This window comes from Haemorhous mexicanus, chromosome 4, assembly GCF_027477595.1.
Source record: "Haemorhous mexicanus isolate bHaeMex1 chromosome 4, bHaeMex1.pri, whole genome shotgun sequence".
In the NCBI taxonomy this organism is placed as follows: Eukaryota; Metazoa; Chordata; class Aves; order Passeriformes; family Fringillidae; genus Haemorhous; species Haemorhous mexicanus.
The window spans coordinates 59,403,874-59,430,971 of record NC_082344.1 but is presented as its reverse complement, the minus strand read 5'-3'; the positions used below and the strand labels follow the sequence as shown (position 1 = coordinate 59,430,971).

The 27,098-nt window shown below is 43.7% G+C and overlaps 1 protein-coding gene across 1 annotated transcript; it reads right to left on the bottom strand.

The window, feature by feature from the left end:
* Positions 1-316: 316 nt before the first annotated feature.
* On the bottom strand, positions 317-20,023 carry LGI2 (leucine rich repeat LGI family member 2). The gene is made up of 8 exons (XM_059845067.1): positions 19,836-20,023; positions 19,680-19,751; positions 16,775-16,846; positions 13,547-13,618; positions 12,906-12,977; positions 11,686-11,855; positions 6,851-7,015; positions 317-4,330 (listed from the first exon to the last, which is right to left on the bottom strand). Exons 1-8 carry the CDS (start codon positions 20,021-20,023, stop codon positions 3,513-3,515), a joined length of 1,629 nt encoding a protein of 542 aa, XP_059701050.1. The 3' UTR covers positions 317-3,512.
* Positions 20,024-27,098: the final 7,075 nt, after the last annotated feature.

The following is a 27,098-nucleotide window of genomic DNA, read 5'->3' as shown; positions in this document are numbered from 1 at the left end:
TCTCTTTACTTTGTAGTAAGAAAGAACAGCTCATGAACGAAACTCGCTGCAGTAGCTGCGTTACTTACTTGCTAACACTAGATGGGGTGTAAGGAAAGAGTGAAGGGGAAAATCAGGGAACAGCAAAACCTTGGAAGTCCCAACTATCTCAGGCACAGAAGAAAGATTTAACTAATCTGAGCATGGCTTTCTCCACCTTGTCAAAAGCCAAACCCGATCATAAATAGAGAGGGACCCATTTGCCCACCCTGTCCATTCCTCTGGCAGTGTGGATCCTCGCAACGTGGGTATTTTAACATGTGTGACACACCAATACTAGTCACATTAACTACATTTTATTCATATATTGAAAGAGTACATACACATGTCAGTATCATAGATTGCATCAGCTCCTCTTTACTAAAAAAAGCTCCATGTATATACAACCTTAAAATGTTCCTGCTGTAGCTAGTGCATATTAAATCAATGTTTATATAAACTAATGAACTTTACATAGATTTATGTATTTTAGAATACATTAAAAATTATCAGTGGCATGTTCTGTTATCCTTTTTCACTGTCCTGATGGTCTAACATTTTGATGAATTATGGATATGCATATTTTATTTACTATTCAAAACAATTTCTATTACAGAAATATAGGCAATGAAGACAAGCCCATGGTTGCATTTGGAAAGGCAGAAAGGATTTTCAATGATTAGCAATTTCTGTTTTTATGCCTGCATCCTGCAGCTTTTCCATGGGAGTAGGAAGAGCAGAACAAGGCTCTTTTTGAGGTCTCGTCTTTGTTTATTCCTGTGAAAAGTACCATAACCTTTTCTTAATTCAACTGGTGCTTTTTGTCCTCCCTCTTAGCAGCGTTGGTGTCCTGTGCAGGAGCTCAGCAGAACAGGCAGGCCAGTGTTTGGCTCCAGGCTCTTCCTGAGGCTGGGAGGATGCTGAGCTGGGCTTTCTGACCAACCAACACAGCTACTCAAAAGAAGCAGCAGCCTGCCTGCAGAATTAATTTCCCTCACTCTCTTCTTCTGGTCCCATGTGAATGAGCTAGACTCCTGTGGATCACTTTATCCTCTTTATTAAGCCTTTCTCTGCAGATACCATTTTAATTTAATCCAATTTGATAGCCAAGTCTCAAAATCCCCTTGGCTCTTGAAACAGTACAATCTCCTGGTATTCAATACACAGACCTTTTTCCAGCATCCTCTTGCTTCCCTTCAAGGATCCAATTTCTCTAAACTAGCTTTTCACTCTGACTGATGCCCCTTCCTGAGTGACTAGAACTCACAGTTGAGCCCTAAAAAGGAAGTGCTGGTGCACTGAGAAATGCCACCCTCATCAGAATATCTAACTCTAGCAAAACTTGCATGCTTGACAGAAAAGCAATACAAAATGCTTTACCACAACATTGCTTGCCAGCCATATCCACTTTAAAAAGTAAACTGGTAACATAGTGAAGTTGCATTCACTGGCAGACATGAGTATCTTTGTTTTGTCAGATTTGTTAGCTGAATCCTAGGAGAGGTATTGCTAAACCCTATTGCAAAGTGCTGGTTTGCATCTACTGGACTTGATTGAACCCCTGGGACTGACACCACACTGAGATTCAGAGGGCAGCACTCAGTATCTCAGAGGGTGGGATGGGCCAGTGTAGCTAAAAACAAAACCAGGCTAAACAACTCTGTAGGAAAAAAAACCCCTAACACATAATTGAAAATCAGGATGAGTTATGTCTCTGACAGGCCAGTAATACCTTCATTTCATAGCAGAGAGGCAAAAGTTGGAAGACTGTGACATGCCAGGTCACTGGTAGGTTATGACTCCTCATGGGAGTTCTTATACATAATCTTCTTCTGCAGCACACTTCACACGCTGGATATTGCAAAGACTATGAGAACATCTCTGTTTGTGATCATAGGCCATGTTTCACATGTCCAGAGGAAAAATGTCAAACTCACTCAGCAGAAGGATGGTGAGATAGGCCTAGGTATGATGGACTAAAGGACAGTTTGCTTTGCTCCTCCTGCTTTATGCAAAACCTCCCTATTATCCAAGGTAGCAGTGCAACAGCAAGACATGATAAAAAAACCTAGTAGACTAAGTGGTATGGAAACTTAAAGAAATGTTTTGTGTAAGTGAACAAAAGAGAGCTCTGATACACAATTTTGTTGGGTACGGCGGGCAAAGACCCATTCCCAGGAAACAGTCCCTTGCTGTTATCTTGAGAGAGGCTCTGTGTGCCAGGACTGCCCTATTTAGGATAACTGAATGGCTTGGTCTGTAACTACCCAGAACACCAATGAAGCACAGTCTGTCCACATGCTCCTCTTTAACCTTCCATGGACTGGCAACCTGGCAACAGCCTGGACTCACCCAGTGGAAATCCTTCTTGGAGGCAGGATCAGCTCTAGTCTGAAATGGCTGCAACAGCTTGGTTTCAGATGACTGGGTGATACTGAAGTCACAGTTAGACTTTAGCCAGAAGGAGCATTTCCCAAATACAGCTTTGATGTCCTAAACCTGAATTTATTGCTAATGAGCTGTGCTGTGGGGGAAACACTTGACAATAAATCATCTAATTGAGTACAGAGTGGCTACAACATGGAGTGCATCAATGTCAATATGTGTTTCAGGCAAAGCTTAAGCCCTGCCTTCTGGAATGAGAGTGCACAACAGAATAACATGTTAAACACCCAGAATCTACTGGGTATCATCAGGAAAAGTATGAATTGGGGCAAACTGGAATGGATACCTGGAATAGCTATTAAAACAGAGAGTGGGTGCTACTTGTAGTTGATTTGTTCATGGCATTATGCAGGCCTCTGGTAGTTTCTGTCTGTATTAACTTGTTAAGATTTCACAGCCCTGAAGAGACACACTCTTCCTAGCTACCCATTTACTGTGGGCTGGGCTACTTGTTATGCACAATTTATTGCTGAAAAAAGTGAATAATGGTAGAAAAACGGCAACAGATTTTGACTCTCCCTTCAGTCTGCAATGAATTATAATGATGTCTTGGATTTACTGTGAACCAGAAAGAAAGATTTTGAAGAGAGAGCTCAGTGTATTCTGGAATGTTCCTGTTTGCTTTTACAATTCATCTGCAACCACGAAGAACAAGCTCTAGTATTAAAACTTACACTACTAAAATGTTACTTTAGGAGTCAAGATAATTTTTATGCTTTGTATGGCTCAGCCTTCATTTTCTTTATGAGATGCTCAACTCAAGGGAGTTTTCTAGATTAAATTTACATCATTTTCTTAGATGTCAACATTAATTCTAATGCACTGCACTCCTCTTTGAATGACTGCAGATTGCAAAGTGTCTTTGAAAACGGATAAAATGGACATGTCATGCAATAACCAAGTAAATGCAGTCCCTGATTAATATGCGAGTTTGAAAAGTTCATAAAATGTCATCATACTCCATAGGTGCACCCTGTTTTTGGAAAGGTCTCTTTTTGTTTTGCTTTTGTATAAATGTCATTCTACATAAATTTCACTCTAGCAGCTTTTCATAAACTCAAGTCAATGATGATATGTTCAAATATTTGAGTGTTTCCTTTAAAACTAGAGGCAAAGAAAAAATCTCTTCGATCTGTTGACACAGCTGTGAAAGACCGTGGTGCTTGCACATAGATTTCTTTAAATAATCTGAATATCTTCTTTTCACCATCCCACTGGTAAATCTGGGAGAAGGTGTAGTCACTTCCCAAGGCTAGGTAATAATTGTTCTTGAAGGAGAAAGGCTGCAGGGTCATGGCTCCTCGGGACGGAAGAGCCTGTATCTCCACAAACTGTTTGCTATTCCATTTCATAACTCTGGAGTCACCAATGAATCTCGTGAGTGTGATGTAAAGGTCATCTTGTATCCTGAAACTCTTCACAGCCAAGACATCTTCCATGTTGGGGATTTCACCGTGTGGGACAAACTTTTTGGAGGCTTTGTTCCACTGGAGTATAATGGGCACCTGGGAACGGCTGGAGAGGATTAAATGTGATTTCCCGTCTATATCGAGAAATTCAGCATCAGTGTCCCTGAACCACTCGTGAAGAGACTGATACGAATAAAATCCTTTGTTATTCCACTTATACACTGTTGACAAACCTGCTTTAGAGCTATCTGCTATGACAAAAAACATTTCGCTGTCTATCTCAAAAAGCTCTATATCATTTGGCTTGGAAATGCGAGATACTTCAATATCCTGGAATTTGACAAACTTCGTCCAGCTTTCATCAAACTTGTAAATGTGTGAGCCACCAAAGAGCTGTGCCACCACCACAAAGACTTGGTCACCAACAAGAATGGCTTTACATCCCACTATAGACTGACCTATTGCCCAAAGAAAGAAAACAGAACAACACATGTATTAGCTCAGCACAAACCATGCTTTACACCACAGACATTATTACCAAATCACCCCTCTGCTTTTTTTAAACCTGCACCATCTCATAATTTTGTCTTCTGCTACATGCCATCAGAGAATCTTTTCATGCTTTTTGCTTCCCAGTAACTGGAGAGATGACTTATCCCACCCTGCAATGTGTGCAAGTATGATGCACCATAAAATGCTGATTCCTTTTTCTGCAAAATACTTTTTATTTCTCTGTTTGTTCTAACATATGGTCCCTAGTATCCAGAACAATTATTTAAGCTAAATTTTATTATTTGAAAATGACAAGAGTTTTTACCTTGCCATTCATCAGATATCTGAAATTCTCTTATTCTTATCTTTCTATCTTAACTAGAAGAATGAAATATAGTATATTTTTCTTGCTCCAGAAGGGTTAGAGTCAGCTCTTTGCTACTGTACATAGAAATATTGATGCACCTTGTGGATATATCACCTGACAACAGGATGAAAAAGATAAATCTAACTCTGTTGTTTGTGTTAGGTATTCTTGAGATTTTGTTAAACTAGAAATATTTAGCAATATTGCAGTTGCCAGATAGATCAGATGGTCTGAATGAGAATGTCAAGTTACATTAAACAAGAACCACCTCGAAAAAGTAACAGTGAGACTATTAGGATAGTTGTTTTTGGAAGCAGAGAGGAATTCACAGAGGATTTCCTCTGTGAAGCACACAGTTTAAGTAGAACTATAGCTGCACAAGCTCCCCAATGCATCCTTGGTCAGTCACTACAGGAGATTTACCCTGGCTCCTGTGCTGGTCCCCTACCTGTGGCTTTCAGAGCTGGCCTGGGATGATCTGCCACCCTCGCAGTGTGGGAGAGCTGGGAGTACCTTCACCTCAAGAACAGCAAGGGATCTGCAGCACAGGCATGAATGGTCAAGCTGATCATCCAGGCTCCTTCTGATCTAACTCACTCAAAACACAAATTCTAGAAGAGCTTTCACCTGTCTCCTTCTGCAGAGGACAGCAATGCTTTTCTCTTCATGTTCACTGTAAAGGCAACCTTGACAACTAGCTCAGCTCCGTAAGCCCATGTTGTAAAGAGCTAAATTTAGATAACCAAATGCCAAGCATATGGTAAGTAGTGAAATTCTCTGTGGAGCTGGCTCCAGAGCTCTACAAAACACTCTTCAGGCTCTGCAGGAGGCTCTTTATGTGCCTGTGTCCCCTGGCAAAAATCAGGCTCATGTACATTTCAGAGTCCAGAGCTCAAGCTCAGACCTTGCAGGAGCAAGCTCTGGGTGTGAGCTAGGACACAAGTCCCTTGCAGAAGTGTCTCCAAATCATTCAGAGGAAGGTGAAATACACCTGGAAGTGTTTATCTAGTGTTTGCTATTTTTGCAAATGAGTCAAACTCTCGATTTCATTTCCAGAGTTTTCCTAGGGCTCAGCTAGCTCTCTCTGTGCTGTTGACTTCTCAGTTTACATCCCATGTACATATTTTACCCTAATCTACCAAAACACAACGAAACCTAAAAAAGCAACATTTTTCATTTCCAAAATTTCCTGACAGAGGGGTCGCTTTTTGTAAGATTTTGTTGGTGACACACAGAGCTGATCTGAGGAGGTAAGTGCTTGCTGCCTTTGTAAAATTCCACACCAGAGGAGGACACAGCATACTCTATGTCTCCCAAAATATAAGGTAAAAAATAATCAATCACACACAACAAGGACAGGAGGGAAAGATGCTCCTTTGATAATTTAGCTCCTGAGTATTCAAAACCTCTGGCTTTGGAGTATCTGGGAAATCAGGCAGCAGATAACAGCTTTGAAGACTCTGCTGTTGTGGTGTGACTGAGCACCACAAGTGTTGGTTAAGGACAGAACAGTTGTTGGAAAATCAGCATTAGAATGTTACCTGGCATCCACACAGGCTTTTTGTTTGATCAGTAATCTGGCCAAGATGTTAATTGAGCATATTTGTAAATGGAAAGTAAATGCTGAAGCTTTACAGCGCATCTCTTTAGGTAACATTCCCAGTTTAAATATTTCTGTCATTTTCAGCTGTCTTCCTGGTCAGCTCACCCTACAAGCATGCTTCAGACCTGTTTCCTCCTACATGCAATAGATTCTTTTTATATTTTGTTTTGCAGGCACTTTAGCAAGATCAAGTGCTCCTTCAGCTTCTGCTTTAACTTGCTGTGTGACTGAGGCAGTGAATGCTGAGCTGAGCCATGGTATGACATTCGTGGCAAGTGTTTGTGTCTACAGAAAAATTTACAAGACTGGACAAAAAAAGCCTAGTTTGTGTGCCACAGTAAGGTTAAATGTGCATCTATTAAGAAGATGCATTACTCCATGGAGTCACTCATGTCCAAACATCACTCACTTCAATCAGCCAAATTCAACAGAGATTCAGGACAAAACCCAATAAACGGATCCCATCTACAAATCTTATCCAGTTCATCAGTGAGTGGAATCCCAGTGTTCATATACCTGTGATATTGTCGTAACTCCTGAAATTCATTTCAATGTGATCCCACTCCAGCACCATGCAGTTCTCCATGCTGGGCTGTGCAATAGCTACAAACACATCATTCTTTGAGTTGAATGTATCCACTGAAACAGACTGGTAGGGCAAAATCTGGTGGACAACAAAATCTAGAAACATACATTTACAACAGTTAGTATATATCCTTGCTGGAAACACAGAGTAAGTGGTCACTGATTAGAATAATGTACTCTGAAAAATTAGTGAAATACTCTGGATTTTGTATAACACTATCATGGAAGTATCAGTACTCATGCTAGGCACACACCAACAGGGAAAGTGTCTCCTGCTTTAGGTATCATGAACTGTCCTCTGAAAAAGTATTTGTCAAGGAGATCAAATAAGTAAATAGTGAAATAATTCAGATTTTCCAGCCAGGCTGGCTACTGTCAGTGAAATAGAGAAGTCTCTTTCCCCACAGCTGGAAGTTGCTTTCCTGTCAAGTGAAATGGCCTTGCTAGAATCACATTCAAGCTGAGAGACAGCAACTACCAGCTGAAGTCCAATAACTTCTTAAGTCATGCAAATTTAATCACTAGCAATTTGTGTTATGCTAAACCAGGCAGAAAGTGAAATGATATCTGAAGTTTGCCTGGGGATAACCCCATTTTGCCTAGACCATAGACAAAATGGTGTAATCAAAAACTCAGTTAACATAATGTTTTATGGGGCATTATAATGTAGTTTAGGCATAAAATACAACCAACCTGAAAATTACTATCCAGTGGAAAACTTACACTAGACAGTAAGACTGAGAAATTGGAGCAACCTGTAAAGATTAGGAGTGTAACTCCAGAATTAAAGACTTTTTTTCTCAAAAATTAAGTGCCTTTGTAGGCTTAAATTGAAAATTCACCCTGGGGTACATCAGCAGTCACCACAGAGCGAGTCTGGGGCAAAGTGAGGAGACTTGGGTCTCCTCAATTTGACATTTGACCAGAGAGCTGTGCAAGATCTCTATTATCATGGGAAAAAAAATGGTGTAGCAGAGGTGACAAAGCACTCAGGTCTAAAATGTGGTCGGAGGCTTGCACTGGAGTAATGTATGGATATAGATAAGTAGAAAAGGAAAGGCATCTTCCCTATGATGGCATTTCTGTGCAGAACCACACACTGCTCAGTTTTTAGCTCCATTTGCTACACGCCTTCACCATGCACTCCTATGCTGGAAGGGCCTGAGCATCCAGGGATTTTGGTGAAATGGTAATTAAGTCCTCACTCGAGTCCCTTATTTTGGTGCATTATGAAATAATTGCTTCTGAATGAAGAACCCTCTGTTTCTGCATGCTTGAAAGCCTTGCCCTTGAGAAGTTACGCTTGTGGAGAATAAAGATAGATGACTACCATTAAACAAACAGAGCAGATTCCACAGCTGTGAAAGAAATGACAGTCTTCATTCTTCGAGAGACTATTATAAATAGAGCTTGGGCTTGGTTCATAAATGCTGGTAGGCAAACAAGAAAGTTATCTTCATTCTCACTGGGAAACTAAAAGGGCTGGGGAAAACGAACACTGAAGTATGCAAAAAGTAAAAGTAACTGACCAGTTATAAAAGGATGGAGCAGGAGCAGATACAGTCACACAAAATAAAAATATTTTTTAAATCCTGAGGAAACAAAAAAACCAGAAAACTAATCCTGAAACAACAGCTCTTGAAATCTGAACAGTTGTGAAACCCTTTGGGGGAATCTGTGAATTGGAACAAACCAGTCTGTATGTGAAAATGGGTAGGGAAATCATTTGTAATCAGTAAAAAGCAATAAACGGTGGTTTTAGCAGCAGCTGGGAATACCAGACTGTAATTTAGAAGAGGGTTATACAGTGAAAGTTGCTGCCACATCAGGGTTGCAAAAAATTCTAATACAGTAAATACAGGACTGGGGGAGGAGCCCTTTTCCAGTCTCTTTCTCTTTTAAACTGGATGGGAGAGGGCAGAGGACACAGCCCCTGCGTTCCCCCTGTGCTGCTGGCTGCATGAGCTGTCCCTCTCTGCCTCCCACCCAATACACAGCTTTGCTCTCCCTGTCTCAACACACGTGTTTTTCATGCTGTTTTCTGCTGGCTACGAGTGGGGGTGTCCCCCTGTCCTCCAGTCACTTATTCCACCTCTGCTCCCACTGTGGTTGAACTGGCATCACAGTGTCACGGGTGAGGGGCCCAGCACTTTTATTGGGATGATTTTCCTTCTGGCAGGCTTTGCTCAGGCTGATGCCAGCCCACAGGAGCACTGATGCCAGCACAGAAGAGGAGGAGAGTGCAGGGAACATTACAGGACACTAAGGAAAAATGTTCAGTGATGGTCTGTTTGGGCAGCTGCTCCAAAACTGTGTCCTGCCGTTCAGTCCCACTCTCCTCACATCCCTTCTTCTCTGCAGTGGACACTTCTGCTCCAGGTGAGGGTACCCAGGACCTGGGTGTGCCAGCAGAGAGTGTTAACCATCCTTTCCCTTCTCCCAGCACAGGAGCAAGCATGGAGCAGTACCTATTAATTTGCAAACTACCTCCCTTCCAGACAGTAGGGAAAGAGAAGATGACATCCAGAAGACAATCCCAGCTAGGTAAAGAAAGGGGAAAACAAGCTCCCAAAGCTCAGTGAGATGATCCCTGCCAGCAGGTCGGGGCAAAGCAGGTCTCAGGCATGAACATGGCCTGTTTCCAGTGTTTCCAGTGGCTGTGGGAGCCCAAGGCCTGTTTCCAGTCTCCTGAAAGTGAGTTACATGTTCCCCTGTGGTGCTCACAGCCACAGGACAGCCCCCTCACGCACAGTTGAGGAAGAAAGACAAGAAATGAAGTGAAATGGCTTAACCTGCTTTCATGATGCAAGCACTGAGAAATGGAAAAGACAAAAAGAGTCACAAAAAGAGTTAAAATGCAGGCCACAAAAAGAGTTAAAATGCAGGTCACCAATACTGTCAATCACTTTCTCTGTGAAGAAGCAACAGGACCATTTTGTTCTTCGCCTTTTTATTTTAAATTTGGCAGCACCTCTTTCCATCTCTCCTGTTACCATTGTAGCAGTTCAGCTGATGCAATGAGCTGACTGGGCCAACAAGACACACATTTTACCAAGCTTTGTTACTCCATCCTGCATCCAGTCATGCTCGACACAGAGTACTGGAGACCAGAAATGATGGAAAGTCTGATCCCAGCTGGTAAAGGAGGGAAATACTGTACTAAAGACTAACATGAATGAAAGAGTTTTGCAGAGCCCTGCTCACCACTGACTGGGAAAGGAGAATACACCTACAGTCTGTATTCTAAGCCTGTGACTAATCTATCCTCAAGGAAGGAATATGGGCATATTTACACTCCCTTTGGATCTGGGGGAAGCAATAGCAGAGGAGAAAACAGCAGCGGCCTGACACCACAGACCACCAAGGTCAGACAGAACAGAGTATGACAGCTACATGCTGTGCTGTGGGAGCTTCTCTGAGGGCATTTGAGCAAATACTCAGCTGGGAAATCCTTTCCCCATAGAATGCCTTCAGTTCCCAAAAACTCTGCAGCACGTGGAGTTAGATTTATGCTTGGGGTAATTTCACTTATCAGACAAAGGGACAATGGAGCAACTTTTTTTCAACTGCAGCAACTTTACAGTGTCCAGGTACAAAAAAGTGACAGAGGGCTGGTAGGTCAGGATAGGTTTGAGGACTGGGTAAGGCTTTCTCTTATGCACTGTTAGTGCTACACAATGGCTTAAACCAGGTTGCAATGAAATACAGCCTGCTTTTACTTTGCATTGCTGTGTCTCTGTGATTTGGCAGACGTAGGAATGTAACCTTGGTGCTGTTCTAAACTTCATTGCTCTCCTGTGTTTGACATCCTTTTATGCAGCAGGTTATTGCACTTTACCTCTACTGCTCTTCTGACATAATTTTGAATTCTGAGTTCATTCTCGTTTCCTTCACATATTGCCATCAAAGCACCTTTCATACCTTTTCCTGAAATTTCATTTTACATTCCTAGTAATCACCTTTTCTCTTGTCTTTTAATAATAATGACTGACTTGATGACAGATGAGAACTTGCACACCTTTGATATTACTGTCTAGAAAAAAGTCAGAGCGCTGACATCCTATTCCAAGAAGATGAAAAACAATACCTGCGGCTGATATTTTCAGTTATATGATGTGACTACATTTAAAGATCGGTAACTGCAGCAGTTTTGGCATAAAATATAAGCATAACCACATGCAAGTTTCTCTTTGCTCCCTTCAGCATGCTTTACATTACCTTAAAAAATAAAAAATCAAGATCCTAGGCAAGACAGTACTCAGAATATTATTGGACTTTTCTCTTCAACTGAATGGAGTTCCATGAAGAACTTCTGGCACTATTGCCACTGTATTTAATGCTAATAAATAATGATTTATCAAATCAAGATAACAGCTATAGCCACATTTTTGAAGTTATTTTCATTGCTTTCTGTGAAATACAGAGATTTTGGGAAGCTCATCTGCCATAACTACATGGCTTTATTCCAGATAATAGAAAGCATTCTGTGATGAAAATTAAGCCATAAATTGAGTCATAATCAAGTCTTTTGGAACATGAATAGGCAGAGCTCTTCTCTTATTATCACTTAATCCAAATAAAAACTCAGTACGTACTTTGGCATCTAAATGTAATTTTCCCATTTTGTACTTGTTCTAGTACTTGGAAGTGCTTTGTATGTAACCCTTTCCTCCCCCCAGGTCATGCTCATAGAAGCGAAAGGGTATCATCTAAACTTCTGATATTTAACCATTTGTAGTGTGCTTAGAAATATACATTCTGAATACCTGTAGTGGTGCATTCATAATCAAAACTTGTCACATCATTTAACTTCTTATCCTGATATTCTGCTGGACCAATACACAGGACATCAGAAACAGTGGAATTTGTCATCTTTAACCACAAAAACAACCACTTGGCTTTGCAGTCACACTCAAATTTATTTCCCCTTAAATCTCTAAAAAAACACACAGAAATAAACATATTTGAAAAGGTTGATAGCAATATGAGTACTACAGAACTGTCTTAACCTTGACATGCTGAATTTCAAAATATCTGAGTATCCTTGAATTGGTCTGAACTGAAAACAGGGAAGTATCTTAAGTTCTATCTGGACTCCTTTATCATGAGGAGTCTCTCACAGGGTTTTTTGAAAAACTGTTGCATTCTATGGTCATATATAATCATAGTAAAGGAGCACTGTGAGATTCATGTGTAAAGTTACTTTTTTGGTAAGCTTTCATAGGATGAGGACTGTAATGTAATACATCCTGACATTCAGGTTGTCTGCTGCAGGCCTCCTTTGCACCATTTACCACTGACAGAGAGAATTCCCATTCCTTCACTGAACTCTTCCAGTGCTGCTGGTTGACAGAGCAGCCTTGCAGACGTAAAATACAGATGGAAGACTTGTATTTTTTGAGTCGCTGCTGAGATAGAGTCAATTTAGCTTCTTCCTGCTCATGTATGTGCAATTTCAGCACTGTACTTGTTCTTTGATCCTTTGGCAATTTCTGTGGCTTATGATTTTACTTTGCTGTTTGAAAGAGCCAGGCCAAAAATAGGGGAATCCTAGTTACACAGGGAAATGCTTACAGAATGTCAGCAAGGTGCTACAACTGCACAGAAACAAAGAAAAGAAGCTTTTTTTTTTTAACTAATCCCTTGTACTAAAATAATCTCAGGGAATATGCAACAATAATAGAGAAATATGTTCAGAGAAACTGTCATTTTAAAATTCATTGTCTCCCTTTCTCTAAAACACAATTTATAAGACATCAGAAAGAAGTACAATAACACAAGCTACATACAGCATCACAAGAAGCAACAGTGATTTAAGAAATAGCAGTTACTTTAGAAGAGTCTATCAAGCAAACAATTATACAATGAAAAACAGCTAGAACAAAAAAAAAAATTTTTTTTTTCTGTTTAGATACCAGATACACACCCAGAACCTAAAACTGAGAGCAAGAGTGACAGAAGCAGTAGAAAGATTCTCATTACTTACAGTTCAATTAAAGAATCTAAATCGCTGAAGACATCCCTTGGCAAAGCTTTGAGATGGTTATTTGCCAACGAACTAGAAAAGAAAATTAGAGCTTAGTATCATTGCTATCTCTTACCTTGCAATTCTTACCAAGTCTGAGCTCACTTACAGGTTGTTAATTATCTGGTACTGTCCAGCCACTGGCACTGTTAGAAGTTACCAGGAACAGGCATTAATTATTCTCATTCGAGAATGGAGATTGCTTGAAGTTCACATGAAAGTAAAATATTTAAAGCTTTTTTTTTTTTTGCCCAGATGCAAATGTAACCCACAGAGCAATCACTGAGCACACTGGAAAGAAGCAGGAATGTTAATCAAGAGCAGGCAGTGTGGTGGTGCTGGTGGTACCAGTGCAGCACTGGGGGTACCGGGGGCATCCCAGACCCAGCTGTGCCTGCTCACAGGCAGCCCGACATGTGGCAGTGCTGCCCAGGCAAGAATTGCTCTAAGGCTCGTTCTTAATTTATGGAAAGCATGTTGTTGACAGCAGGAGGAAGCTGACACAGAGGGAAGAGAAGCTTTCTGTGTAGCAGGAAAACCAGTGGTCTCCCAGGAGAGTTTTCCCAAGTAGAAATTACTCTGTTGAGTGTTAAATAACTTACAGGTGAGTCAGGTCACGAAGGCCACGAAATGCATTTCTTGAAATGGTTTCAATTTTGTTTCCTTCAATAAATCTAAGGCCAAAAAAAAAAGTATTTTAGAATACTTTAAGTAATATTATTATTAGCATCACCGTGCTTTAAGCTGTGGTTGCCAGATGCAGCATATTTCTGGGCAGCTCCTTCAGACTGAAAGGTGGGAAGTCTCAGTGGAGCTGCTCATGCTCGCTTTTCCCCTTTCCTTGGGCAGACTGCAAGGAACAATGCAAGTACCTGGCATCACAAGGGATGGCACATGACACAAATGCCCAGCAGAAATGGAATAAAGTGAACAATGCAAAAAAAAAAATTCTTCTCTTGGTAATCCGCACAGGATATGTTGTGTGAGGCAAGAGACCTGTGTAGGAGAGCCTCTTGAGGCAGACTTTAGAGGCTAAAGTCCTACCTTCCCCTCTGACAAATCAGCAGCATTTTCAAACCAGCAGGCAGCACAGAGGTGCCAGGGCTGCCCAGGCTGCAGACCTGCTCTGATGGGTCCTGCTCCCGTGGCTGGACACTCACACAGTGCCACCTCCATGCCCACACAGCCCTGACTTCAACTGCACACGTCTGACACCCACACAAACTGCAAGACCACTGCCTTGGCTCAGTTCTGGCTGCCACAGTTCAGCTCTGTCCAGCTGGGACATCTCCTGTGCAGGCTGCCAGCTGCACACTAGTCACAGCCCTGTGCACTGGGGGAATAATGTCAGGCACATATCGATTCCAGCAGCACACTGCTCCTCCTGACTGCACGTCAGCATTTCAAGAAAGAGCTGATATTTGAGCATCTTGACCCCTGAGCACTTGAGGACACATCCCCAAATACACCATGATCCCTGCAAAGTGATTGCAGCCAGGTGGCCATCAAGATATTGCATGGTACAGCTATACCTGCATGAAGACAACAGTATGCTGACTTTATGAAAGGCTTATGAGATGAAAGTGCCTCCCTTATTCCTAAGCTCTGTTTGCCCTGCAGAGAAATTAGAGGAAAAATGCTATGATACAAGGTCTCTTCTCAAGAAAGCGATAATGGGAACTCAGGCGATGACAAGTGCTCTTGGTTCTGCAGTTTAGGTGTAGGACATATCCTTCATGAAGTGACCGGGACCCTGACTGCAGGCAAAGGGTGCAGATGAGAAAGTGTTGTGTCTACATGGGAGATGTCAGAGGCAGGTCAGCCTTTCAGAGCCCTGTGGAGGAGCCACAAATTCAATCCACAAGAGCAGAGAGCCACCCTGCCTCCAGACACCCTCACTGGCAGCTGGCACCCCTGCACAGCACCAGCTCAGTGGTCCATGCAAATAAACAAGGCTACACTGCCACAAGCTGGGAGTCAGGAATTTGCCAGATTCTTGAATCACCAAGCCTGGTCTCCAAGAGATGCTGCTCTGGGAATTCCAGTCTGCTCACAAGCAAAGCTCCCATCTTTATCAGACCTGCCTTACCCAGACTGTACACAGAGTCAGTTTAAGGGTGCACTGAATGCCATTATGAGTGCTGCAAGAGCAGCAGGACACAGCTGGAGATCTGTTATCTATATATAGGTACCAGCTGTGGGTGCTTCCCAGCTGCTCTTTGGCCAGAGGCTTTGGCTTTGTACACACAGACTTGTCATTCCTGTTTGTCAGCCAGCTTTCCTTCTTCTCTACAAAGTCTGGTCCCTGGTAACTAAGAGACATGAGTTATGGAAGCTTTACTGGTTTTCTGGCTGCATGGCCAAAGAAACAAATCACAGAGAAAGGGCACTCACAGCCAGTTCCCAAAAGGTGGAGGGGTGATTTGCTGGGAAGAGGAAAAGCTCTATGGAATTGGCAGAAAAGGCAACCACAACCATTAACTGAGACCACTTGTTCAGCTGCTGAAAGAATTTGAAACTGTAAGGCTTTACCAGTCTTCATCATGCTCCCTGGCTTGCAGCTGGTGGTCAGGGACAGAGATTTGCCCTTTGACCCTCTGAGGAGGGCAGGGTGTTTCATTCAGACAGGGATCTGGTTGCAGTGACCAGTACAACTACCACCATGTATGCTAGGCTGCTGGGACAAGCCCATCAGCACTTGAAAGCAGGCTGCTAATGGTACAACAGAAAATGGTTTTCTTCCTTTTTAAAAACTACTGCAAATAATTTTTTTCGCTGTAGACACAAGGAAAAGAGAATGCTTAGATAACTTGCTATCTCTGAAAAATCCAGATGTAGCTGAATCATGGATTTTAGCATATACCATTTACCATTAGCTGCAAATTCCATTGTTGGCTACTCCACATGTACCAGACTATTAACCCTGAATATACCCCTTCAAGATTTTAGCAAGAGTCAGTTTTATGAGCATTGGTCTTTCTGTAAAAATGACAAATGTTTTCCACAGCTACATTTCAACTGGGAAAGGTGGGTGGAATGATGATTTTTTTTTATAGTTTCAAACACACCAGCTCATACTGAGTAACACAGAGAAATGCTGTCCTTGTCCTTTGGAGTGTGAAGGGAGGACAGCCTTGTACCAGGGCTAAAACTTTTTTTTTTTAAATAAAAAAGGTTGAACTAAAAATTAAAAAAAAAAAAAAGGACCAGAAAAAGAAAGGAATGTAAAAATCACCTGAGTGATATAAACAAAAGGAGAGTTAAATAATTTAAAATAATATTATAAATAATTACAATAATTTATATTATATGAAATGCATGTTTCTATATTTATGTATTTATAATTAATTACATAAAGATAAATTCTATGGACATTAAATAGGGCATCAGAAAAAAGGCAAAGTAGGAGACAAAAGCTGGGAGAAGAGAAGCAGAATCAGGGTTGTTCAGGGCAGTACACCAATATTCTGCAATTCCTGCTCAGGCTGCCCATACATCAGAACAGGCTCCACCTCTTGCCTGAGATTCAAATCCCCTTAACAGGGGTGGCACTGTTCTGGAAAGCCCAGGCAAGCTCTTGCTAAGCAACGCCTTTTTGGTGTGCTGTAATTGCACAGAGCTACCTTGTATTCAAGGCATCTTTTAAAAATGCACTGTAACATCTGAAAAATCGTCAGCCACCATAAGGAATACGTGCACAGGAGTGGAACATAAATCCTTCAGCTCCCCCGCTCTTGGGAATAACAGTAAAGACCAAGAATCTGCAGCAGGAGTCTTGGCAACTCATCAAAACATCTTTATTTATAAAGGACATAAAATACCAAACTTACAGGTATTCTAGATGGAAGAGACCAGCAAAGGCATCATCTCGTATAACAGTGAAGGAGTTGGAGTTCAGCAAGCTGAAAATGGAGAGCAGGCATTAGGAAAGCACATTAAAACTTGACACACTGGATTATGCCTGTTGTGTTTATTGCCCATGACCAAACTAATCTTACTGACCTGAGCTCATATCACCCCACCAATGCAGCACACATAAAATACTGTGGAATGGTCTATTGAAAAAAAATTAAAGGCATTACATGATGGTAGTTAATGTCCACTACTCCCCAGGAAAAATGTGCCATTGACCTTGGCTAAATGTAACCTGGTCCTCGACTCAATGGTCCACTGAGCAGAACAAGCCATCATTGGATGGCAGGTCTGCTGAGTGTGGCCCCATCCTCTCACCACCCCTCCAGCCCCACTGACAACCTTTAAGAGTCCATCTGAGCACCAATCCTCAGCTCCCAAGCACCAGCTCTCATTTATGCAGTCTCACTGGGCCAGAGCTCACTCATTCCACGCTCCCAGGGGGATGGATGCTCCAAGCCTGACCTGCAGGCAGGGTACAGCCTGCAGTGTGGGAGACAGCAGCCAGTTTGTCAGCTGGAAACACAGACATGTCCAAACCACCGAGACACAGAATCCAGCTGCAGTGCTGCCTCCTCCAGGCGCTGCCTTGCCCTGCTCCTGTGTGAACTTCAGGGACAAAACATGTCAGAGCTGCACCAGCGAGGCTGTCACCTGAGCCAGCACAAGAGAGCCAGGGAGAAGGAGGTGATGGAGGCTTTTCCAGCAGAGTTCATTCCTTGCTGTATTAAAGCACAACAGCAGACAATCCCCAAACCTTGATGTTGAAAGGCAGAGAGGGCAATCTCCTTTCAAGAAAACAGCAAAACTTCTACTTTGGTCTAAAATATTAACACTACTCAGATGAAATAATTTTTGGAAAATCTCAGAATTTTCCCTATGAATGAATATGTCTGAACTAATTGCTTTATTAGAGCAACTGATTAATCTTCCTTTTGTATGGTTTTAGGCATTTTACTAAAATTAATTTAGAAGACTAATGAACATGAAATGCAAACTTTCCCTGTGATCCCTAGATATTATGGTAATACTAGACAAATGCTCTTTAAATTATCCCAAAGAAATCTGACAAAGATGAAGACTACCATCAAAAATAAATCCTTGCATTACTATTTTACCATGATTACTGCCACAGAAAACATTGTCCTGAGGTGCCCATGTGCTCAATTATGCGTGCAGCTCTTTGTTATTTAATAGTTTTTTTCTCATGTTTTAAGGAAAAAGTTACAAATTACACTAAAAAACAGAATGTGTTAGTGCCCAAGGTGGTGATGATGGTGACCACCTCTTGCTCCCACATCTGACTTACCATATAAAGTGACATGAGCAACTTCTGCCTTCCTCAACAACACCTCTGCCACATCCCAACATCTCCAGAAAATCTACTGCAGCTAAGGAAAAGGGACAAGCTTCATCTGCTCTTCCTCCCTCTTCCTAGTAGCACCATCCAAACCAAGCCAGATTCCCCCCAGCTCTAATTTTCCACCCACAGTTTCTCACCCATGGATTTCTCCCTTTCCTTCCCAGCTGGCTCAGGTCACTGTTTGCCACCATTTATTGGTGGGCAAGGTCCTCGTGCCCTCTGCTGGGGGCTCAGTGCTGATGCCCAGCTCCCACAGAAACTTGGTTTTGGGAACAGTTTCACACTGAAGAAGGTGAAGGCTTCCACCCCTTGCTTTGCCCACTTCCCCGAAGCATTTTGCATGGAGTGCTGCTCCTCCCAGGCCTTTGAGTCAAAGGAGATGGGGAGCCAAGGAGAGGAGCCTCACCATCAGCTACCAGACACCTTTAGAGACTACCTCTCGCTACGACCAGTTTTAACATCTAGGTATGTGGCAAGCACTCAGCCTGGGTTTCTGGCAGGCTTTGGATCTTTCTGCTGAGTTTTTCTTTGCAGTGTATCTTTGGGGGGGGGTGGTCAGTCAGTCCTTATGGGGTGGAGGTGTGGAGGGCCTGCCCGGTGTCAGGCATTCCGGACAGGCTGCACTGGGCTAGGCAGGACGCAGGCTGCTGCTCAGCCTTGCTGCAGACTGCCAGAAAACGGAGAATCCAGGCTCCCCAGGGAGCTGTACCGCAATCTCTGTATCTTCCCTGCTGCCTCCCTGGACAGCTAAATTAAGCAAGTTTGCTCAAGCTCCTGGAGCAGGAAGCACGCACCTAACTGCAAGATGGGCACGACCAAGCAGCTTGCCGGGGGTCAGGAAGGAGGGATGGCTGCTAAGCGCTGGGAGGTAGAGCGCTGTCTCCTGGGGCAGAGGAGCGCTGGGCCAGAAGGCACCTGAGGGGCCGCCCTCCCAAGTGGCACGCTGAAGCAGAGTTGGGCTGCAGAAAACAGCAGCACTTCACACGCAGAGGATTCCCTCTGAAGTGTGTCCTGGCAGCCTCTGCTCCCCCCTTTGTGCCCACTATGTCACAAAGCCAGTGCAGGGCTCCTGGGTACAAAGTGAGCAGGAGTCAGAGCCACCACAATGTAACTCTGGGGGACGAAACTCAGCCTTAAACTTACTAAAGCTGAAGTTAAAAAAAAAAAAAAAAAAAAAGGAACTTAGGGCATTATAAAACATCTTTCCCCTCCTTTAGTAACTAAATACCCATCTTATGAAGTGGTTTCTGAGCAGAAAATGCATCCCTGAGCAAAATGTTATGAAACAGCAGCTACGCTGGGGGACTGTGCAAGCTGTCTTCTGCTGTTTTCTCCCGTTCTACAAGAGAAAGGGAACTCTATTCAGGAGAAACGGAGAAGCTCTCCGCTTAAAGGGACTCTATTTAGGAGGAAGGGGTGAAGTGCTACTTGGCCGTGCTCCTTCCCAGTGCCATACTTACAGCAGCTGCAGGGAGGGCAGGTGGGAAAACATCCTGTCCTTGACTTCGGAGAAGGTCCCGTTGACCAGGCTCCTGGAAAAAGAGATGCCACCCATCAGGCGGGACCGCCCCGCAGCCCTCCGCCGCCCTCCCGCCCGTCCCGGGCCCCGCACTCACAGGGAGCCCAGGCCAGCGGGCAGGCTGCGCGGCGCCCCCGCCGCCCCCACGCACAGCGCCGACTCCCGCCAGCAGCTGCAGGGCGGCCCGCAGCGCGGCGGGCGGCGCGGGGCGGCGGGCGGCGGCAGCGCCAGCAGGGCGGCGGCGGCGGCGCAGAGAGCGGGCAGGAGCCGCAGCGGGACCCCCATCCCTCCCGGCACGGCCGCTGCCCGCCGGCCGCTCCCGCCGCCCGCCGCGCCCTGACATCAGCGCGGCGCCGCCTCCGCTGCGGCGCCGGGACGCGGAGGGGGGGTCCCGGCGGGCGGGGCGAGGCGAGGCGCGGCCGGAGCACCTCGCCCTCCACCTCCCCGCGGGACAAGGGCCGAAAGCCCCGCGGGAGGCGGAGGGCTTGGGTGGCCCCGCTGGTAGCTCCAGAGTGATGCTACCCCAGGAAAAAATCGGGGGGAGCGCTGAGGCGCTGGAGCGTGTCCAGAGAAGGACAACGAAGCTGCTGAAGGGTTTGGAGCACAAGTCCTACGAGGAGAGGCTGAGGGAGCTGGGGGTGTTTTGCCCGGAAGAAAAAGGAGGCTCGGGGTGGCATTTATTGCTCTTTGCAATTAACGGACAGGAGATTGTAGTGGGATGGATGTAGTCTCTTCCCCCAGGTAATAAGTGATAAGACAAGAGAAAACGGCCTCGAGTTGCACCAGAGAAGGTTTAGTTTGGTATTAGGCAAAGTTTCTTCACTGAAAGGGTGTTCCGGCATTGTAAGAAGCTGTCTGGGGAAGCGGTGGAATCACCTTCCCTGGATGTATTCAAGAAATCACAGAATCATGGAATGGTGTGGGTTGGAAGAGATCTTAAACACCCTCTAGTGCCAAAACCCCTACCATGGACAGCTTTCCCCTGACTAGGTTTCTCAGAGGCCTTCCCAACCTGACCTTAGACACTTCCAGGGATGGGGCACCCAGAACTTCTCTGGGCAACCTAATGTGTAGGTGTGGTGCTTAAGGACATGGTTTAGTGGTGGCCCTGGCAGTACGGGGTTAGTGATTGTACTCGATGATCTTAGAAGTCTCGTCTAACCCTAATGATTCTGTGGTTCTAAGAACAGCTTGAGGCGTCTAGGTCGTGAAAGAAGCAAACGGATGATGACAGCACACAACTCCAGTTGCTTTCCAGTAGTATGTGTGTGTTAAGTATGCATTAATTGAATCACGTTGTGTCTAAAGGCTTGAAAGATTTCAAAACTGCATGTAAAGCCACATTTGTGGGGCCCCAATTTGAATGAGACACATCATGCACATCAATAAAATAATTACTCTTGTAACTTTGTTACAAGTTACTTGTCTTGTAAATCAAATAATTACTTTTTGTAACTCTTATAACCGTCACTATGTTTTGTGTCCAAGCCTCTCTCCTTGGTTTGCATGGGCCAGGTGCAAAATTCCTGTGTCCATTTCCACTGCTGTAGCTTGTGCCTGCTGCTCCTCCCCACTGCCCACATAGTCCAGCAGAGCCTCCTGTTAGGTGCTTGAAGACAGCAGTGAGACTCCTCTTCTTTGTGCTGGGCAGACCCAGGTCTCCATCTCCACCCACACACAATCCCTGCAGCAGGCAAAAATTCAGAAAGCGTGAGCAACACCTGAGCTAGCAATTTAATTAATTTATCATCTGATTAGGCAGAAACAAGAAGAGAAATTGTTTGAGGTCAGTGTTAGTCCAAGTTTTCTTTGCCTCGTTTAATCTTTTCAGTGATTTTAATGATTTGTGTAATACATCTCTTTGCAGAAGCTGTTATGCACCACATCTGCATTTTAATTCTACAGCCACAATAATCTAAGGATGTTTATTTCATTGGCAAGCAGACAGAAATTGTTGTGAACCGTTAAAGCTGCTGGATTTCCTGTCATTCTTTCAGCTGGGCCGCTGGTGCTTTGTCCTGATGTCATTGGAAGTGCCAGAAAAAAGAATAATAAAAATTATAAGAATGCAATCAGAAATCAAAAGGTGTTTTACTGTCTCTCACAGCGTCCTTCTGGACAAAATACCCTGCATGCAGCTAGAAAAGTCCATAATAGACTGGGAGAGCAGCTGCCTGAGAGGTTAGGCTTGAAGGGTTACAGTAGATGGGCTAACATCAGACTGTCAGCCAGTCACCTGTGGGGGTCCATAGGGCTCCATTCTAGGGCCAGAGCTCTGCAAGGCTTTTATAAATTATCTGAACACAGGAAATGAATGTACATTAAATAAGTTTGATAATGATACTGAGCTAGGAGGAGCTGTGGTCTCCCCCCAGGGTGAAGAGGCCCCGCAGAGAGATGTGGGTAACACTAGAGGGCTGGGCACTCACCAAGCACATGAAATTTGACAAGAGCAAGTGACAGATTCTTTACCTGGGACAGGTGATCCTGCTTACACATACAAATCAGAGGATGAGAGCCTGGAGAACAGCCTGTGGGAGCAGATCTGAGGATCCAGGTCAGTGAAAAGTTGGATATGAGCCAGCAGTGCTCTGGCAGCCAGGAGGACCAGCCCTGTCCTGGGGGGCATCAGGCACAGCATGGCCAGCTGGGCAAGGGAGGGGATTGTCCTGCTCTGCTCTGGGCCTCACCTCGAGTGCTGGGGGCAGTTCTGGGCACCACAGTGTAAGAAAGGATATAAAACTGTGAGGCTGTGTCCAGAAGAGGGCAACCAGGATGGTGAAAGATCTTGCGGGCAAGACTTAATGAGGAGTGGCTGTGGTTGCTGGGTTTGTTTGGCTTGCAGAAAAGAAGGCTGAGGGGTGACCTGAGTGGGGCAACAACTTCCTCCAGGTGTCAGCAAGGGGGCAGATGCTGAACTCTCTGAGGTCATCAGTGACAGGACACAAGGAAATGGAAGGAAACTGCATCAAGGGAAGTTCAGGATGTCATTAGAAAAAGGGTGTTAACTGAGAGGCTGGTCAATCTCTTCTCCCAAGGAAGTGGTCGTGCCTCCAAGCCTGACAGAGTTCAAGAAACATGGATCTGGATGCCACTTAGTTGTATGGTTTTGGTTTAGGTAATCCTATGAGAAACAGGGAGTTGGACTTGGTGATCTTATTGATTCCTTCCAACTTGAGTTATTCCATAATTCCATGAAAAAGACACAACAATTACTTCCCAAAACAGCAACAAAGTAATGATGCTCCCATGAACCAGATCAGACATTTGTCCATGAGGTGTGACTGCTGTGGCCATCCAGGGATGCCACTTTAGTAAGCCTTTGATACATTCACCCTTTCCAAGTGCCACTCAGTTTCTGTCTGGAAACACTGACAGAAGCAGGCTTTGGGTTCAGTATTGCTACAGGGTTTTAAATGTCTACCAATGCCACATTGGTATGTAAAGCACTTTTTCTAAAAGACACAAAGCTAAGACCCCAATTCCACGACTCAGTTCTTCAACTTTCATTCATGCTAAGCTATTTCCTGTAGATATCTAAAAATCCCAGGACACTTCAAAAAGAAAACTATTTACCTGCTAGCACTGCCCACAAATAATTTTGCAGACAGGATGTCTTCTGATTTAACTGATTTAAATGCAATTTATTCAGTGATCCTCTCTATCTCCCCATGGAAGAGGAAGAAGAATTTTCTCCTGCTGTCCCCATCTGGGGTGTTCTGTGCAGCCTCATCTGCAGCATCCCTGATGCCCCAGTGAGGGGCTGCCAGGCACAGACCACCCTTGCTGGTGGTCTTGGAAGTGTCAGGGAGTTCCTCGTGAGTTAGAGGAGGATGAGGTGAAATGAGAGGCAGGTGCAGCAGGGCCAGGGTACTGCAAAAGAAGGCACCACTGTGAAGAGAGTGGGCTTTATCACAGACTGAGGAGAGAGCCTGGAGCACCAGCAGGACACAGCAGATGGTCCTGTCCTGCTGAAATTAGAAATGAGCAATTGTTTTGGAAAATTCACATGACAGAAAACAGGTATTTGAGGGGGTTAAAACTACAAATATGCCTATAGATAAGCACATATAAATTTCCTTTAAAGAATCTTAAAAAAATTTCTTTGTTTAAAAAGTGATGCTTATTTTATCCATGCAGAAGTATAAAAATGCAGTAGTATAAAAATGAACTCTTCTCTCTTTATTGAGAAGAAAATAGAAAATTGAATTTGATGTTGAAGTAGAACATCAAAGAATGAGAAATAATACTGAAATGTGCATTTTGTTGCTTTCCTTCAAATGCTAGCTCACAGACACAGGTGATTTTAATGTAGACTTGCAGGAGCATCCATTTAAGTCATGCCACAAATAAATGCAGTTGGCTGCATATGAAAGATTGTGCTATTCAATACCCATAGATAAAATGGCATTTCAGATGGGCAAAGAAGAGCTCAGACAGCATGTCAGCAGGCGCGATATGAAAACTGAACAGACAGAAGAGGTGCAAAGGCTGTGCCATGCCTTTAGAAGAGTCACTGTAACCAAGAGTGCTGGGGAACATGGGGATCCCCTGGGACCCAGCATGAACCCCAGTGCAGACCTGCACAATGGTGCATGGGGTCTTCTAACTGGATGCTGAGTGGAAAGTTCTCTGATTCCCAGGTGAGTATAACTGAGACATCTCAACACTTTGATGTATGACATTATCACTGTCATTTCTTCTAGCACAGCAGCTCTTTTTCTTTTCCAAAATTTTGGATATTTATCTTGAATTGCAAAGAGAAAATAAATCAGAAGAGCATTTAGGAGCACATAGATATTAAAATAAATATTTTGATGTGAAAGTTGTCAGCTTTGTTTCTTCAAGTTCAGGAAGGCATTTCTCACATGTTCTCATTTTCAGTTTTCAATGCCTTTTTTATAAACCCCAGCTTTATTGAGTAAGTATTAACATAGAGGCTTTGACTGTATTTTTTTCTGTAACTTGACAGAAGTGGACAGTTATAGATAGAAGGCTGCTGATCAGGTCACCCCATAGGAAATGAGAGCATGGAAGGAAAAACACATCAACATTTTGACTAAAAAAATTTAATTTCTAGTGTAGTTTGAAAATAAAAATTACTTTTGTTGGATCACAACACACCACCTTTCCAAAGTAAGAAATTAGGGAAAAAAATTGTGGATGAGAGTCAAGTATGTCAGTGGAAGTGTTCCCACTATGAGGACCCTTAATTGCTTGTGACCCTGCTGTGGAGAAGGTATGGAAAAATTAATGCTCTGAGCAATATTCACCTTGCTGAGTCTTTTCCTTTCTTTCTTCACTCATGGTTGATGTGACCTTTTTGGACTCCAACTGCTAGAGGAGATGTATTGCAACATGCAGAGCACGTTATTATTACCTTGAATTTTCTCCAGCTCTCAGACCAAATGTTTAGTCTGCTTGGTCAGGATTAAATGTCCTTTGCTCTTGACTTCTGAAGATTTCTGGTCCAGATTGCACACCTGGTATGTTACTGCAGTTTTCCTTTAAAGAAACACAGGAGCAATTTACTTTGTTGAAATGTAGGGCTACAGGATAGGCTTTTATGAAAACCATTTTAAAAAATATTCTCAGAAAAAAAAGAAAATACAGGTTGCCAAGTTCTATTTTCAGAGAGCTAGTGTGTTCTCTGCACTGGCACTGTGCTCCCCAACCCCAGTCTCTTACACCAGTAGCATGCTGCAGGCCCTGTATGGTGGAGGTGGTTATTCACATTACACCAGAAAAAGAAGACCTGCTTACATGTGCTGCCCTTGTTTTCATGCTTTTTAAAAGGTCCCTAAGCAGTGGCTCCAAACCCCTAGATCAGGAAAGGAATTGCTGTGGAAAGAGGAGCAGGCAGAACAAGTTGGGGTGCCCCAGAGATTTTCACACATAGCCTCACCTACAGCCCTACCCTGTAATGAGAGTTTTTGAGATGAGGTATTATGAATATATTAGCCCCATAGGAAGGAAAGGAATAAAAACCTAATAAGGGTAACAGCCCACACATCTCCCTTTTTCCTTCACTTGTGAATCCCTGAGAGACCAAGGGAGTCACAAATTGTTTCTTGAAGAGCAAAATTAATGAAGCCTGCACGAAGGCTGTGTAGCCACATTCCCATGCACCTTCCCTCCCAACACCCTCACCCACTCGGGATCTGCTTTTCCTTATGCCAGTTTCAGTGACCTCTTGCAGTGCTTGCCCTCCTGCCAGCTGTGCCCCCTCCCTGTGCCTGTCAGGTGGGCAAGAAATTGGAAGCAGCTCTGGCTGGCAGTGCTCAGGTGCTGCCAAGTGCTGGTACTGCAAAGGCTGGGCAGAAGGAGAGGCAGCTGGATGCTCCTTGCCTGCCCCTCATCCCTTCTTCCCACTGGCTCCCAGGGTGGGAGCTCAGGGTATCTGTGCCCTCCACCCTTCTCTCCAAACTGGTTTAAACTCAGTGAGTCCAAAGTTACCAAAGGGTCCTGACAAGCAGGCACAAATGCAAACAGAGGCAGTAAGAGAAGTCTCATTTCTTTAGGACGTGAGGCAAAAGAAAAACCCCATAGAAAGGATGACAATTGTATGAGAAAAAATTTAGTTCTTTGTGGGACAGCTGCATTTCACTGTTTTGCTACATGAAATTTGACATGAAATTTGACCACTTATCTTCCCAGAAAATCAACAAGGGGTTTTAATTGTTGTCTTTCCACTTTAAACTAAAGAAGAAAATATTTCTAATTTACACTTGTAAATGAAAGAAAAATGCATCCTTTATATTTTTCATGGACAGAAAGACTATGGCATTGGCTACAGAAAAAGTGGTCCACTTCTGGGTGAATTATGTCCTTTGAATTCAGTGAAAAAGAGTTCCTGTATTTTTTTCCATGCTTGGACAAAGCTCAGATAATCTGCAGCTCCTCAAAAACATAGGCCCATGAAAATAAATCCTCAGATACCTCATAATTTCAGATAACCCACAGAGACAGGGAGGCCATGGAAGAAGGAAAGCAGGCTTTGTGGGAATCATGGCAAAGGACTATTAAACAAGGGCTGGATTTTGCCTTGTATATATCTGTTTATGGACAAATTGTACAGTCAGATAATAAATTCTATCAATTGCCATTAGATCAGCTGCAGTTCCTTGACCATTTCACCCCAATTCCACTTATTGATTTCATGTGCACTGAACTACTTCCAACCTTGCCACTCAAACCAGGATTGCTGGGTACAGCACCCTTACAGAATAGACAGTCATTGCATTTTGGAAGAGGACAAACCCTCTGCAGTCCCAATTTCCCTGGATATGACCCCATATTGGCTCCTCTTCATTTGAGATGAACCTTCAGATAATATCCATCAAATAACAGCTAACCTCTG

What these genes read in the sequence shown, in the direction of transcription:
- LGI2 (XM_059845067.1), bottom strand. Translation starts at nt 20,023, where the DNA reads ATGGGGGTCCCGCTGCGGCTCCTGCCCGCTCTCTGCGCCGCCGCCGCC. An exon ending in CTTCGTGACCTGACTCACCT is followed by an intron (nt 12,978 to 13,546) that starts GTAAGTTATTTA and finishes TTTCTTTTCTAG; the next exon opens with TTCGTTGGCAAATAACCATC. An exon ending in TTAGATTCTTTAATTGAACT is followed by an intron (nt 11,856 to 12,905) that starts GTAAGTAATGAG and finishes GTGTTTTTTTAG; the next exon opens with AGATTTAAGGGGAAATAAAT.